The sequence below is a fragment of the Lepidochelys kempii genome, chromosome 10 (assembly GCF_965140285.1).
Source record: "Lepidochelys kempii isolate rLepKem1 chromosome 10, rLepKem1.hap1, whole genome shotgun sequence".
In the NCBI taxonomy this organism is placed as follows: domain Eukaryota; kingdom Metazoa; phylum Chordata; order Testudines; family Cheloniidae; genus Lepidochelys; species Lepidochelys kempii.
Genome location: NC_136389.1, coordinates 12,844,332 through 12,859,609, shown reverse-complemented (window position 1 = coordinate 12,859,609; position 15,278 = coordinate 12,844,332). Strand labels below are relative to the sequence as shown.

The 15,278-nt window shown below is 47.5% G+C and overlaps 1 protein-coding gene and 1 long non-coding RNA gene across 5 annotated transcripts in view; one reads left to right on the top strand and one right to left on the bottom strand.

Moving 5' to 3' along the window:
• Positions 1-2,164, top strand: part of LOC140918198 (uncharacterized) — a 28,553-nt gene extending 26,389 nt beyond the window's left edge. For all 3 annotated transcript variants that reach the window (XR_012161105.2, XR_012161104.2, XR_012161106.2), the window contains one exon: positions 204-2,164. This is a non-coding gene — a long non-coding RNA (uncharacterized LOC140918198). The remainder of the gene's footprint in view (positions 1-203) is intronic.
• A 5,566-nt stretch (positions 2,165-7,730) lies between these two features.
• Positions 7,731-15,278, bottom strand: part of INTS1 (integrator complex subunit 1) — a 35,981-nt gene continuing 28,433 nt past the window's right edge. For both annotated transcript variants that reach the window (XM_073362033.1, XM_073362034.1), the window contains exons 39-48: positions 14,290-14,413; positions 13,604-13,737; positions 12,983-13,175; positions 12,624-12,751; positions 11,742-11,854; positions 11,025-11,138; positions 9,847-9,917; positions 9,142-9,233; positions 8,872-8,981; positions 7,731-8,333 (exon numbers count right to left, since the gene is read on the bottom strand). In XM_073362033.1, coding sequence (XP_073218134.1) covers positions 8,218-8,333; positions 8,872-8,981; positions 9,142-9,233; positions 9,847-9,917; positions 11,025-11,138; positions 11,742-11,854; positions 12,624-12,751; positions 12,983-13,175; positions 13,604-13,737; positions 14,290-14,413 — 1,195 coding nt within the window. In that variant the 3' untranslated portion in view covers positions 7,731-8,217. The remainder of the gene's footprint in view (positions 8,334-8,871; positions 8,982-9,141; positions 9,234-9,846; positions 9,918-11,024; positions 11,139-11,741; positions 11,855-12,623; positions 12,752-12,982; positions 13,176-13,603; positions 13,738-14,289; positions 14,414-15,278) is intronic.

The window sequence follows — 15,278 nt, the reverse complement described above, 5'->3', positions numbered from 1 at the left end:
CTGTTTGTAATTTAATTTTAACATTTATATTATCTTCTTATCCTAACATTAATTAATGTTCTATTAATCAATGTTCTCCAGCACATATTTCTCAATAAAAGCATTCCCACTGCATTTATTTGGATTTCATCCTAATATCACAAACTAAGTATATACCTGTGGTAATGGAATTTATATTAATTATTTTTATGCCTAATTTACAGATGGCAAAGCGAGGCCCAATTGACATATTTATCAAGCAGAGACATCTGGTTGCTGAACACGCAATTCTGAATCAGATGACGCCAATGTAAATGAAACCGAAGTATTGTCAACAAAAAGAATTCATACTAGCTTTACTCAGAAATAGACGCCTCATACATTCAGTTCAGTTTTGTAGCCACAAATGATGGACTGCCAAAACCGCAGTCTGTTATTTGTGGTGATGTGTTGGCTAACGACGCAATGAAGCCGTCAAAGCTCAAGAGGCATTTAAATACAAAACAATGAAATTAGTTCAAAGCCGAAAGAGTTCTTCAAAAGAAAGCATGTTGATTTAAAAGGCCATCAGAAACAGATCTTTGAAGTGTCCCACATAAATACTTGTGCTTTGCGAGCTTCTTATAAAGTAGCGCTTTGCGTTGCTAAGGCTAAAAAGCCATACACAACTGGTGAGACACTAGCGATAGGTGGTACTAAAGATGTTTGCATGGAAATGGTGGACGAGCCGGTGGCAAAGAAAGTGGCTCAGGTGCCACTTTCAAATGACACTATAGCTCGACGAATTCACGATCTGGCTGACGATCTGGAAGATCAGCTCATAGGCTAGATTAAATTAGCAAAGTACTTTTCTTTGCAGCTTGATGAATGTACAGATGTTGCTAATACAGCAATTCTGATGGTGTATGTGCGCTTTGAACATGAGGGTGATTTGAAGGAAGACTTTTTGTTTTCTGCTTCACTACCAACAAAAACAACTAGTTCTGAAGTGTTCAAGAGTGTGAGCGACTACATCGTTAACAAACATGGGTTGGATTTCAAGTTTTGTGTAGGCGTATGTTCTGATGGCACTGCCGTGATGACAGGACAGCATTCTGGAGTCGTTACCCAGATTAAGGCACTTGCACCCGAATGCACGTCGACACACTGCTTCCTTCACCGAGAAAGTCTTGCAACAAAAAAAACACGTCAACAGAACTAAACAGTGTGCTCAGCGAGGTCATAAAAATTGTGAACCATGTAAAGGCGAATGCTTTAAATTCAAGACTATTCGCTGCATTATGTGATGATATGGGAGCTGATCATAAACAGCTCCTATTGCATGCCGATGTACGTTGGTTATCGAGGGGAAAAGTCCTGTCAAGAGTATTTGAGCTCCGAAACGAGCTTGCCGAGTTTCTTCATGACAAAAACCAATTGGTCACAATTGTTCCGAGATGTGGACTGGATAGCCTAGTTGGCTTATTTGGCTGATATCTTTGCCATCTTTAACAATCTCCATGCAGGGAAGGATGGCTTCATGTCTTACAATGGCAGACAAGATCGACAGACAGAAACGAAAGCTAAAAGCATGTAAGAGTCGAGTGTCAAGAGATCGTTATGACATGTTTCACAACTTAGCGACAATCATCGCCGATGCAGGTGAAGACCTTGATGTTACATCTCTACGAAATATCATCAGTGAACACGACAAATTTGGCAGAATATTTTGAGTTTTACTTTCCAGCAGAAGAAGATCCATGGAAGACTGGATGGATCTGAAATCCGTTTATTCCACTGAAAGATGACTTAACGGTCACTATGGAGGATAAATTGTTGGAGCTGGCTGCTGGCTAAAGATTGAAGATGAGTTTCGAAACTACAACATCACTTGCTTCCTTTTGGATAAAAGTGAAAGCAGAATATCCTGAGCTTACTGAAATTGCTCTGAAAACTCTTCTCCCATTTCCTTCAACGTACCTCTGCGAGACTGGCTTCTCAACCATGAGTGTTATTAAGACAAAGTACAGGAATAGTATGGATAGTCATTCTCCATTGCATGTGGCAATGTCCTCAGTTAAACCACGACTGGATAAACTGACAAAGAAGCAGGCTCACCTTTCACATTAGTAAAGGCTAAGGTTTTAACATGCCTATTATTATGTTAATACATTTTTTTATAGTATCTTTATTAGGAGACTTTGCTGGTTTGATTTTTAAATATTTTTATTTGTATTGTAATATTGTATTATTTGTTTACAAAATAAACAAAATTAAAATGTCTGCCAACTTTTATTGTATTCATTATATTGTTTCCGATATAAATTAATATTACTACGAATGTTCAAATAATATTTTCTTGGATCATAAATGAATAATATTCATTTTATAGTACCCGCACAGACGCATAGCCTTTCAGTCTGTCTTCAAAGTATTTAAATGGGAACATCTCCACATGTACGCCACACTCCCATTCCAATTAATACAGTGAAGAATGTTAGTTTTTCTGATCTGATGTGCTACGTGCCTATGCGAAAATGATAATAATGTGGTACAAATATGGTACCAGTCCCTGGCAAATATGGTACCGGTTCCTGGCACATTGGGGGAAAAAAACTGCCAGTCCGCCACATCAGAGAGTTTGAGAAGCACTGCTCTAGGGGACAGTGAGAAAGTGCTCTCTCCCCCTGCTTAATGGCTACACTAGACTGTCTCTTCCCACTAACCTGCAAAAGCAAAAAGGCCTGCAGGCTTTTATAGGATTTCTGCCAGCTGCAAGCAAGGAGCTTATGGGACCACATACTGAGACCCTTGTTCTGGAGCAGATACACAACCAAGCCTAGGTACACAAGCAAACTGGAGTGCAGCCGAGGTATGGGCTGCTTAGCCCAGAGTGACTGCATGAAGGACGGGGCTGGTGTCCTGAAATCACAGGCATGGATGCAAGGACCAGAAACCACAGGATGGAAAGGGGGCTGGGGGAGAATGTGCAGTGAGAGACCTGCAGGGAAGACGGGAGAAGGCTCTCTCAACACAGAGTCTCGCTCCTCAAATAGGAAAGACACATGGAATGTCTGGACCTGCATCCCCTTTTCCCACCATTGCCCTTTGGTCCTGACTGACCACATCCTCTCAAATCCACCTGGAAATCCTATGGGCACATGCAATCCTAGCTACTCAGGCTGGTGAGTGGGCGAATCCTGTCCCCGGGAGATCCTGAACCCAGGAGGGCCATGCTTGTGTGTCAGTGAGGGAGCGGGAACTGTGTGTTTCCCCAGGGCGCCCTGGGGCTAATGCAAGAATTGAGCTCCAGCCCCAAGGCAGAGCAATAACTGAGCAGCAGCAGCTCTCTCCAGTGCTTGGAGGCAGGAGAGTGATGCTCTTGCCCCTTCTTCTACCTTCTGCTGGTGTGGGAGGAGACTAGAGACCTGCACCTTAGTTCCAGTCCCTGCTATGATCCCCAGGGAAGCAGTCGGGGGGAGGCTGAAGTGTTTCTTGGCCCTTCCCCTTTGGGCGCTAGTCCAGTTGGTCCCAGAGACAGGTATCCCCCTCCCTGCTGCCAATGCACATCAGTTCTGATCTGAAGCACCCAGCTCTGCCAGTCTGGACCTCCAGCCCTACTACTGCTCCTAAAGTCCAATAAGCTTCACCCCCTACTATTCCAGTCCGGGGTCTCTCCTTGGGACACTGCCAGTTCTGCAAAGCATTTGCAATGGCAGAGACTAAAACAAGACCACCGCCCTCCTTAGGCTTTTACAATGGTTCCACAGTTAAACCCAGACCCCAGATCAGGTGGAAGTTTAATGCATTAATTCATTGCAGCAGGGAGCCCTTGGAAAGATCCTTATCCACTTCCATATCAGATCCAGCGTGGGGCTCTTCTCGATGGGTCCCCGGGTAACAGATAGTCATAGCTCTTGGAGACAGGGTAGCATTCCCAGTTGTGTTTTCTCAGACTGTCTGTAACTGGATCCCCCTGCACCAGGCTGTCTGCATTCAGTCCCGGATCATTTACAGAGTAAAGCTGAAACATCCCTTCAAAAAGCGACTGAGCTGAGAGGGAGGAGGGAGCCCAATCACTCAGGCATCAGACTTCAAAGCAGGAAACACAGTCAGCAAGGGGCGCTCACCTCCAGCAGCGGTTGGCCAGAGCAGCTCAACCCGATGGAAAAGAGCCAAGGCAGCATGAGGCAAAGCAGGCAGGTGAGCAGGACACACACAATATCCAGCAACTTCTCCCCTGTCAGGAGGCAGCTGGTTTGCTCAGAATCTGGGCCAGTTAAAAGCCTCCTAGTCACCTGTTAACCAGCAGTTTACACATCACTGATACCACAGCACCCAGCGACAGGCTGAACACGACAGATGACCGGATACCAAACACTCCTGCTTTCCCGGGGCAAGCAATTCAGCTTGGATTGCCTCTCACGGGACAGGTTCAGAAGGATTTATCTACTGAACAAACGTATGGTTCGGACGCAGTTTCTGCAGAAGCGTTCATGTGTACAGACCTGGGATATAGCAGGTAAAATGTTAGTGGTCTATAAGTCACTGAGCGTCTCTCCCTAGCCCTGCGTGTCTGGTGGCTGCCCCACTTGGGAGGGGAGTTCCCTTCTGGAGCTCAGACACTTCTCTCCAGGCTGACAGCACTCAGGAGGCAGCAAACTCAGCCCACGGGCTTTCAAGGGAGCCATCCAATCCTGTGGCAGTGCCTCCATAAAAGCTCAGTGCCACAGAGCAGAGGCTCGAGGAAGCTGGTTTGGCACCTGTGCCTCTCTCTAGCGTTTTTGCTCAGAAGAGACCCTCAGCCCAAGGCAGACGAACCACGGTGGTGATTCCACTGTGGCCATCCTGGGCTCCTCCAGTAACTACCTATCCACCCCATTTCCAACAAACGGAACCATTGATAAACCTCTCCCCTCACTTCTCTACCAAGGGAGCTTTTAGATCACTCTCCCCAAAGCAGAGGGCTTTACAAGGCCTGCAGTGGATAGCGCTGTCAGTTTAGCTCAGCTCTGCTACTCCCTCTTGGAGGAGGGGAGGAGAGAACCAGCTCAGCCGGACAGAGATGAAACACAGTTATAAACAAGCACTGATTAAAAGGCGGGCCAGTGTCATTGCATCAGTAACGCCGTCGCTAACCATTTTAGAACTGTCACTTCTCCCGTCCCAGATACGAGGGGTTGGGCTGCAGGCCCATCATCCCTGCATTCCACTCCAGCGGCAACATACTCCCCGCCTCGAGCTGTCTTGGCACTTCAAGGTGCCTCGCCTTCAAACCTCTCGCACAAAAGCCCCCAAATTAAAAGCACCGGGAACTCAACCTGAACATTAATACTGGCATGCATTAGTGATCCTATTAGTCCCCAGCCGCAGCAGCCGCACTGCATTCCCAGCCTCAACGACAGATCGCAGCTGGAACATCTAACTCAGTATTCTCATAGGCTCCAGTATTTATAATGTGTCCATCACCGTAGGATCTAGGCATGGGAGGGGTTGATTCAATGGAATGCACAGAAGGCAGCAAGTCATAAGTGATGCCTCTTATTCAGTGAGATAAAGACGAACTCCAGCTAGGCTAGAGGGGCTGCCGCTGTCCTGCCAGATCAAGTGACTGCACCATTCACATCCTGGCCACCCACGTTTCCTCTCACACTCCCTCCACCTCTGAACTAACTTGCCGGTCTCGAAAGGGAACAGTTCAAAGCCAGGCACATGCAATGCAGCTGCCCCCCACTGCACTCTACCAGCAATCTTGTTTGTCCACACACCCATCTCTGCCAATGAACCCAGAGTGTGGCCAGGAAATACCTTCTGCTATTCCAGACTGGGACACCTGCAACATGGCTGTTTGCCAAACACACCTGGGAGACCCCTTGTTTCATGAACAGAGGCAAATTAGCAAATGCAACCAACAACATGGTGTTTGTTTTCGCCCATTTCAATGTTTAATTCATTTGAACAAAGACTTTGAGATCCAACTCTGCATTTGGGATTTTCAATGAACCCTTTCTGCAGGGGGGTTCAGGAGCGGGGTACAAGCTGACCCAGTGCTCGGCCAGTGTATTTCTTACTAACCTCCTCTCCCTCTTGCTGTCACCGTCCCCAGACATTCCCACTCCACCTGACACAAACCACTCTGCAATGGCTCCTCAAATCCTGCCCTGCAGCCTCCTGGCTATTCCTGACCTATACCACTGGGGGAGACACCTGCTTAGTGTGATGAACTGTGAAGAGGTTTTAATGATGCTCAATAAAGGGACTAAGTTCAGAATAGCCAACAGATTTCATCTGTAACCTTTCAGATGCGAACCCAGGGCATTAATCCCACTGTCACTGAGACCCTCAGGAAAAAAACATACTATTTTATTGACTTGATCTTCAGCTTGTTTCTTCACTTAATTTATTTCTAGTTAACTGTTACAGCCCCTTCATTGGTTGTAAAGCAGAGGCTCTGGAAAACAGGAGTACATTGCATCATGAATTGATGGCTCTAATCTCTTTATTTAAAAGCCCAGGTAAGAGACTGATGGGCTGTGGTTAGAGTTGTCTGGGGTTTTAGATACCTCCCCCGGCTTTAGCCTTCTCTTAGTGGGTTCCCCTCCCCTGTGAACTCCAGCCAGTGAAGAGAATTGGGTGAGAGACACCAAAGGTGCCTCACATTTTCCCCAGGGCACATGAAAAGATGCCAGACTAACAGCAGTGGAGAGCGGAGTCTTCTACTTATCCTCAGAACAGGTAGAGAAAAGGCAGGGGCAGTACAGGCTTCCCCACTGCGGCCTCAGCTCTGACAGAGGGAGAGTAGTTTAGGTGATGTCTACACCCGAAAAAAGTGCTCTTAACTCTGGTTAGCTAACTTGGGTTAAGAACACACTGTTTTGTGCAGTGTAGACGCACCCTGAGGTCTTGGCTTCTCTGCTGAGAATACTAACAAACGAGCCAACTGCGTGGTGCATCCTTGTCAATGAGGAACATACTTCTCCCACCAGCGCATTTCATTGCCCAACAGCAACCAGGGCGCAATGACCATCTCTACCACCTGCAGACCTAGAGGTGAAAGGAGCCATACCTTAGTCATTACTGATTACACTGCGTTAAGCCAAACTGCATTGACACCATTCCTGGGATATGGCAAGAGACCAAGGGGAAGGAAATAGGACCGCCAGCATATTAAGCAGAGACTAAGATGTGCTTAATTGTAAGGGGAGGGGGGAACCTACTAGTCTCTGCTCCTCCCACACTCCTGTGGTCATGGGTATCCACACTGAAGGACCAACCCACACGGCCAGCCCTCCCACCTGGAGATAAGGAGTCTGCCTGCAGGGATACTGGTGCACTAAGTAAATGGCCAAGGGAAAATGGTTGTCGGATAATCAAAGATGCTTTCTGTGTATACTCTGCTGCCATGGAGGGGTTTCTGTGGGCGTAGCAAGGCACCCTTTGTTGACATACAAAAATAGTAATGAACAGCAATCCCTAATGTGGCAGCTCTGGCTGCCACGGCCCAAGCACAGAAGGTCAATCTGGCAGAGGCTGGGCCCACCTCCATATCCTCCAGAATGGTTTTCTGCTTGTGCAGCAGAAGGAACAAACAAACGCTGCTGGCAAAGGGGAAGAGTCCACTTTGGCTGTAGAGGGCTGCAACTAGGTTTTCTGTAAAAGTCCCGTCTTGCGGAACAGCCGTCCAAAGGAAAGACGGAGAGAGAGCCTAGAGAGGGACTCGGAGAAGGACCGAGTCTAACGCAGAAAAGCAGTAATGCCGGCAGGGAGCCTAATAGGAACTAGAAGAGTTTTAATTTAAAAAGGAGTCACAAACAGTAACACTGAGTCTCTTGCTCTGTACAGATTTCTGTGTTCCCTCCAACATGCAAAGGACAATCCAGAGGTCACAAGCTTAGAGAGCCCCCTGGCAACTCTCCCTTCCCCTACCCCAAATGCCATGGTCTCCTGGATGTGAGGTGGTGATTGAAGTCATAGCCACTGCCCAACAGGAAGTGGTAAATACCATCCAAGATCCCAAGGATGTGGTCCCTTGTAATACACCATGCTTAGAAGCCCCTTTGCTCCCACCGAAGTGATGTCCTAAGTAGGATCTATCCCTGTATTCCTTCAGTCAGACCCCAGGCATGAGCTCTCCTTCTGCTTAGGCTGGCCTTCCACGATCACTCTCGCTTGTCCCCCCCAGCCCACAGGCTGGAATACAAAGTGCTTCTCACAGCGATTCAAGTCAACTGGACAAATCAGTTCCTGGGGCATCGATGTTCACATCATGGCTTCCATATGCAGAACCTTCAAGGCCTCTGAAATCTGCGAGCTGGTGTCTATTTGTCCATACATCCCAACCAGAAAGGCCCTGTGCAATAACACTGCTGCATGCTCTGCGAAGGGGAAAAGAGAAGGGTAAGAGAACTGGTCTAACCAGTCCTGACTTGCCAGTAACTATCATACGGCACAGAGGAAGTGCTAGGACTAGTCCCAGCAAGAGAAAACACCAGTGCAGCGGAACTAAGTTTTAAACTTTCCAGATGGGGAAAGGCAGTAACTACACACCATCACGCCCAGGCATACAATTAACACTCCAGACAAGTATCTGATGAATACAAAGCTCCTTAACTCAAAGAGGAAAATTGCTACATGATCAGAACTGTTAGAGAGAAGCCAATGCTGGCAACATGGGGAGTCCCCGCAATAAATTCCTTCCGTGGCGTTCAGAGTGAAGCTGCCACTGGGCAGGCCAGGAAATAGCACCGAACCAAGCACCAACATCTAGCGAGAACTTCCCAGGAAATTCCAGTTTCCAATACAGACACAAATAAATCCGACACTGAAAGCAGTTGAAGGAGATTCTCTGGAAAAATCAGTTTCCAGCCTCTCACGGCTGAGTGTGCAGCAGCAAACGCAGAAGCCTAGACCTACCTTGGCAGAGAAGGGTGTATTCAGGAAGGTTTCTCAGCGCTGTCTGCACCACCTCAAAGTCTCGGCTGCCAAGGCAGTACATGAAAGTGGGGAGGAAATCAGCAGCAATGCTGGGAACAAAACATAGCACCGTCTTAGCATCCCCACTCTTAGCATCAAGGGAGCAAGAAAGAGTCAGAGCCGTACATAGGACAATACAGGGCACATGGCTGACAGAGGAGGAAGTGACTCAGGAGAAGCCTGACATTCATGGATATCTCCATTTCTCACCTGGGGTTGTTCTGAATTGAGCGCAGAGCCAGGCTGAAGGCCAGATTCCGGCAGGACTCTTCTGAAGAGCTCATCAATCTTTGCAGGTTAGTCTGAGAGGAGACAAGGCTGATCAGCAAGAGATCCCATGGCGACACTGAGAACAAGCACTTCAGGCTCACATTACCACCTGTGCGGCACTGCTCCAGCCCGCTAACCATCTATCCAGCAAGTTAATGCTGAGCCAGGGTCACATGCAGGGGATTTCTATCTGTAAGAAGGATCAGCCAGTTGTGAATGCTTTAAGCATCCAGAGGGGTTTTTCTCTTGCTCTAAACAGGACAATTGGATCTACATCCATTTCCCTGGTCCCTCACGAAGTTTTTCCTGCAGAACTGTTCCCCTTTCTCTCTAGACTGATATTACGGGGTGACAGGGACCCAGCGTAATGGAGAGAAGGAGAGGGGAAGTGTGTGTGCGTGTGTGTGAGAGAGCACACGTGTATAAATGGCTTAGTGCACACACTCATGTAGCAGTTGAAGGCCTAAACTAACTGAGAAGGTAATTCCTCACAACTGGCCTACCCACAGACACCATGATAATGACCTGATAAAGCAGAGGGAAAACACCACCTGAATAAACTGTGCAAGGTAGACTCTGCTGCAAGGAATCCCCCATCACAGCAAGTGAATTTCCAAAGGCCACTTCTGGGCTACATATACTCACAGCAAAAAAGGAGAGAATTTCTGGTCTCCGTCTGGACATCTCATCAACATCACTCAGCACCTCCAGGATATCTGGGGGGAAAGTCACAGATGGAAAAGGGTAAACCTTCCTTTCAACATAGCGGAGTCCGCAAAGCTCCAAAAGGAACACTTGTCTCAAAACACAAGAGTCCTCTGCTGAGCTATAAAGTCTTAACCTGGCATGCAAAGCTAAAAGACAGAGATGATGCTTCAAAGAGGACCTTAGAAGGATGCTGTGTACTATGGATCAACACCTCCAGAACTGCCCCAGCAGAGGCCGCATTAGCTGCTAGCATTGCTGTCTGTGGCAAGTTTCAGTTCTGGATCAATTTCAGTTGTAACAGAGATTGATCTTTATATAAGGCCTCATACCGCAACATCATGACAAGCAAATCTGCAAACCATGCACACGTAGGGATCCTGTTCCCTATTTCTGAGTTGGGCAGCAGTGGGCTAACCCCACACAGTAATGTCCCAGATCAGGATAGTGAAGAATACTGGATGTAAATGATATTAAAAGAACCTTAGAGAAGCAAACTGTAGCTCCCTAGGATACTATGCTAACAGCCTGAACTTCTGTGGAGAGCACAAGGGGATTTTTGATAACCTAAAATGGGGAGCCGGAACTTTAAATGTTATATCTCATCCAAAAAGACGGCACTTCCAGCAACACAGCACCCCAAACGCTGTGCTGGGACACTGGTTCAGTACTGACCCTTAGCAAAGTACCACTCAGCGAATCAACCACATCACTTCCCAGAGCACCTAAATTGTCCTGGGAGGTCTCCCATCCAAACACAGAACAGATTCAACCTTGTTTAGCTCATGAGATGCATACTGGTTTTAGGAGATTTGCAGCTTCTCTTACAGGGACTGCATGGTTTAGAAGACTATAGGCTATGGTTTCAATTCTAGATGAACTTGTCTGGCTGCTGGTGGTGTCCCTGCACAGGGCTCATGGCTGCAAACCAGCTTCTCCTGTCCCAGCCAAATACTAGTTGAGCTGATTTTTGTCTATATGCTTCCTGTAGTTCTGGTCTAACATTCTCGGGAAGTGTGGCTAGGAGCAGCTACCATGTTCCAGCCAAGAGGAGGTGGGTAGAGTGATTCCTGTCTGTAAAGTCTATGAGGTGCTCTGGGAAAGCGGTCTCCACTTACCCTCCACAGTCTGGCCCCTGGAGAGTCTCTTCATGTATGGGGCCATTTCCGCTGGAGTGAGGGGAGTGAAGAGGGACACACTGACCAGGGGCAGAGAGCCGGCGGCTGCTTCATCTAGGACAGAGAGAAATAGTTAACTCCCAGGCATGCTCTGCACATTTAAAATGAAGGTGAATCTGGCATTCCCAGTCAATGGATTACATCACTGTCTACTGTCCCCTTACCAGGGCATCTGCTCAGAGAGGAAAGGGAGAGGTAACTATCCTTAGCCCCTGTAACACCCACAGAATTTCCTAAGGGACAATCCTATCAGAAGTCAGGATGATGTCTATGAGTAGGGAAGGAGCAGATGTATCCTTAGGAGATCTTCCTGAAGGGCTAGCCTGAAGACAAGCAGAGGAGAGCAGACTCCCTAGCAATATATACCTTTGGTGCTGCTATTCCACTGCATTGGGAAGCTCCGAGAGTTATAACAAGTGAGAAGTCAGTATTTACCCCTTCCCAGGCACTGGTTTCACTACTGCTGACCAGTTCCTCACAGGAATGTCTATGAGGACACAACCTTCACCCTCAGTTCCTTTCCTTCCCCCCTTCACTGTCCTATTAGAGCTGGGAGTGCAGAGCTCAGACTGAAGTCCACATAGAAGCAACAGAACTCCAAAACATAGCACAGGGGTGGGGATCATTGATCTAGCCCAAAGAGTTACACACACTCACCATCCTTTTCTTCTTCAGAGCCTCTGTCCAAGACACCACTCTTACTGGGCAAGCTTAGCCCAGCCAGGAGAGATTTCAGCATCACTAGGTCACTGTTATCTGATGACAGGTCACTATGGTGAAAGAAAAGGCATCTCTGGCATAAACCAGCAACAATCAGCTCAGCATCCGGGAGTGAAAAGGAACAAGCTGAGGGTACATGTATGAATGTGAACGTGTGGGGAAGAGGAACAAAGATTAGTTTCAGTCACTGTGGGAGAAGGTGAATAAAGGGTAGAGAAGGAGGAATCAAGTAATGGACAAAGAGGCGTCAACAGACGAGACAGAAAACAGACAGTAGCCAGAACTGCTGAAGCAGCATGGCAACTCCAGCTCCCTCCCTCTAGGGGGGGCCAAAATATATTGTCCCATGTACTTGCAGATGGGACCCTGTATCCACTAGTCTGGGGGAGAACTCTGCTGCTGCCTGCCTGGTAATATGCAGTGTCCTATGTGTGCGCGTTAGGAAACCTAGGTTCTATTCCTGGAGTCTCTGTGAGCTGCAGCCAGTCTCTTAACCGTCCTGTACCTCATTTTCCCATCTGTAAAAGGGACACTATTGCTCATGTACCTTTTAAAAGCACATGGAAATCTCTAGGGAAAAGCACTGTAATAAAAGCTCAATAGTAACTTTGCTCTTGTTGTTTCCTATCTGGTTAGGAGACTGTGACTCCAGCAATTTATTTATTTTTAAGGTGGACAGCAATCCCAACAGATGGCCCTTTGCCTGTGCATCAGCAAAAACTACTGAATTTGCTGGCAGCCAAGTAATGCCAGGTAGATGGGCAATCACAGCGGGGGGGCACCATAGCAATGGGAGTAAGGTCAGAATAGAACACTTACTGGAGCGGGTCAGAATGTTTCTGCAGGAAAGACACAGCAGCCTGGGCATTGCACGTGATGTACTTGTGAATGAACTGGACGAATTTGGTAATGAAGGCAGCCAGATGACGTGAGGACTTCCTGTAATTCTGGAGGGATGGAGGGAGACCACACTTAACCGAAACCACTAACACCCAGGGGAAGCCTGAAAGTCCACGCGTCCTTCCCCTCCCCGTTTGTGCACATGTATTCATACAAGCGCACACAGTATACACACATGTAAAGTGTGACACACAGCACCCTGAGATGGTCAGATACCAACTTCTCCCCCTAGTAGTTGGCTGGCTGTATGCAGTCTGTAAAGGGTAATGTTCTCCTACCAGTAGCAGGCGAATGAAGGAGAGAAGACAGTCCCATAGCGCCCCCTGGTGCTCACTCTGGAACACCTGTGGCTGAAGCAGCTCCAGGATCCCCAGGACATGGATGAAGAAAGTCAGGTGGTTCTGTTGCCGAAACTCCTGGAAATTGAGATGTACCCGCCCATGAAGCAGAGCTGCGATCATTGGCAAGTGTCTGAAATGCAAAAGTAAAGCATTAAATTCCAAAGCCCTTCCAGAGCAACTGTGTAACAGAATCAACTCTAAGATATTCAGCTCATCCCTCTCCTCAGCCTCTGCAAGATTTCATGCTCTGATCCCTATGTCCACGACCAGACAAATTCCCCTTCCCACCACATTTCTCTTCTTCGCTGCCCACCTCCAAAAGACTCCTCTGCTAGCAGAGGCATCACCTCATCAGGAGAGACAGCCAGCAAACGGCTTAAGTGGGTCTGCTGCTCATAGCATTTCTTTTATACACAGGAGTATGCTCCAGTGCTATAATCAGGTTTGCAGTGGGAATGTCGTTCTCGTTCTGGGGTGAGTGTTAATACTGACACAGAGGTCCAGCTGAAAAGGCTCCAGCCACTGGCCTGGTGAAGAGAAGGGCGAGAAGGGCAGTACCTAAGCAGAAGGATGGGGTGAGCCACAGCTAGCTTCCTGCATGCCATGTTGGCATCCCACACACGGCTCTCAGCTGACTTGGAATCGCTGGCTTCTGCGAGGAGGGTGATGAATCTGTGAACCAGGGCATCAAGCTAGAAAGAATCATAGTTGATAAAACAAAGTTCAATGGCTTGAAGCTGGAGGAGCAAGTCTTCAGCCTATCGGTGGGGTTCCAAGTTTCCTTTTAAGTAGGGAGAGGGTTAAAAAAATTATATTTGATTTTCAGGTAAGCCATCAACCTTCCAACTAGCAAGGGATCTACAGTCCCAAGTCCCCCATTTTTCCCATCTGTGAAAGCAGGAGCTGAACATTACTGCTTCTCATATAATAACAAGGTGCCTAACATAACCTGGGAGAATGCAGGCGTGTTAATTAAGCCTTTATATCACACAGGAAAATACCTGCAGTCTTTATATTGCCGGAGTTTAGACAAGGACAAAATGTTAAAAGTCCAGTGTGTTCTGGAGTTAAGGGAAGCAAAAGATGGGAGCTCCACATGGGATCAAGATGAAGAAGGTTACAGTCCAAGGCAGTGTGTTTGTTCTTTTTGCAACCTGCCTATCAACTCAGCTCTCATGCTCATCACATGGATTTAAAGAACAGAGAAGCATACTCTGTTGCCTCTATGTCCCTTTACTCCTTACTTTGCAGGTACTGCTGTCTGCAGCCCCTTCCCTGGTCAGCAGTGTCTCAGGCATGGGCACAAGGAGCTCCGGCAGCTGCAGGTAGAGCTGCAGAAGAAGGTCCTGGCAGCGTTTTCCCACTGAGCTGAAAGAGAAAGGAGATGACAATGCACGGTTACATTCCTAGGCCAAGGAGAAAGTGTCTGATGCAGATCAGAGGCCTTAATATCCACACTCCGCTCCTCCCCAGCTGCACATCCTAAACAGCTAGAGGCAAATAACTACAACCACCGCCGTACTGCTGACTTAATAGCACTTCACTCTGAGATAGCCTCCTTAGAGCTGCCTGCTTTTCAGAGCAGTTCCACGGAGCTTTCCAGTGAGACTGCCTCTGATTCTCTAGCAGAAAGCACTGCAATTGCAAAGCTGCCACTGGGCATATGGCAACCAGTAAGTCCCTCTTAAAGTCCCAGAAAGCAGAGTTTCTGCACAACATCAGTGTTAAAAATGCAAATCCTACCATCAAAGAGTGAATCCCTCATTTAAAAAGTAATGAAAGTAAAAAGTGATTATACAAAATGGCCCATTCTGACTTAGCACACCTGCTCTCCACATGGCTGAGTCACATCCTGGATCAGCAGGGGGACAGTCCAGATAACCTAGAAAGTCTTTTCCAGCTCTACCATAGATGAGTCCAGGATTTAGATTGGCTTGATTTACTGACATATACGTGCTCTCTTTCTGTTAGCACTGCAGAGCCCATATAGCTATACAGAGCAGGCTGGGCTCGATTCCGCCTTCAGCACAATCATCAAAAGAGTCAGCTCAGTTCCAGCTGCAGAATGGATTACCAGTGATGATTTCACAGGTAGAGAAAACATCACTTGACTTCCAGTTCTGGGGAGGTGGGAGGGTGGATGCAGGGCTGGCAGCTAGAAACACACTTTTTGAGTTGTAAAATGGAGCAATTCGATCTTGAATTACAGAAAAGACACATACAGATAACCAGA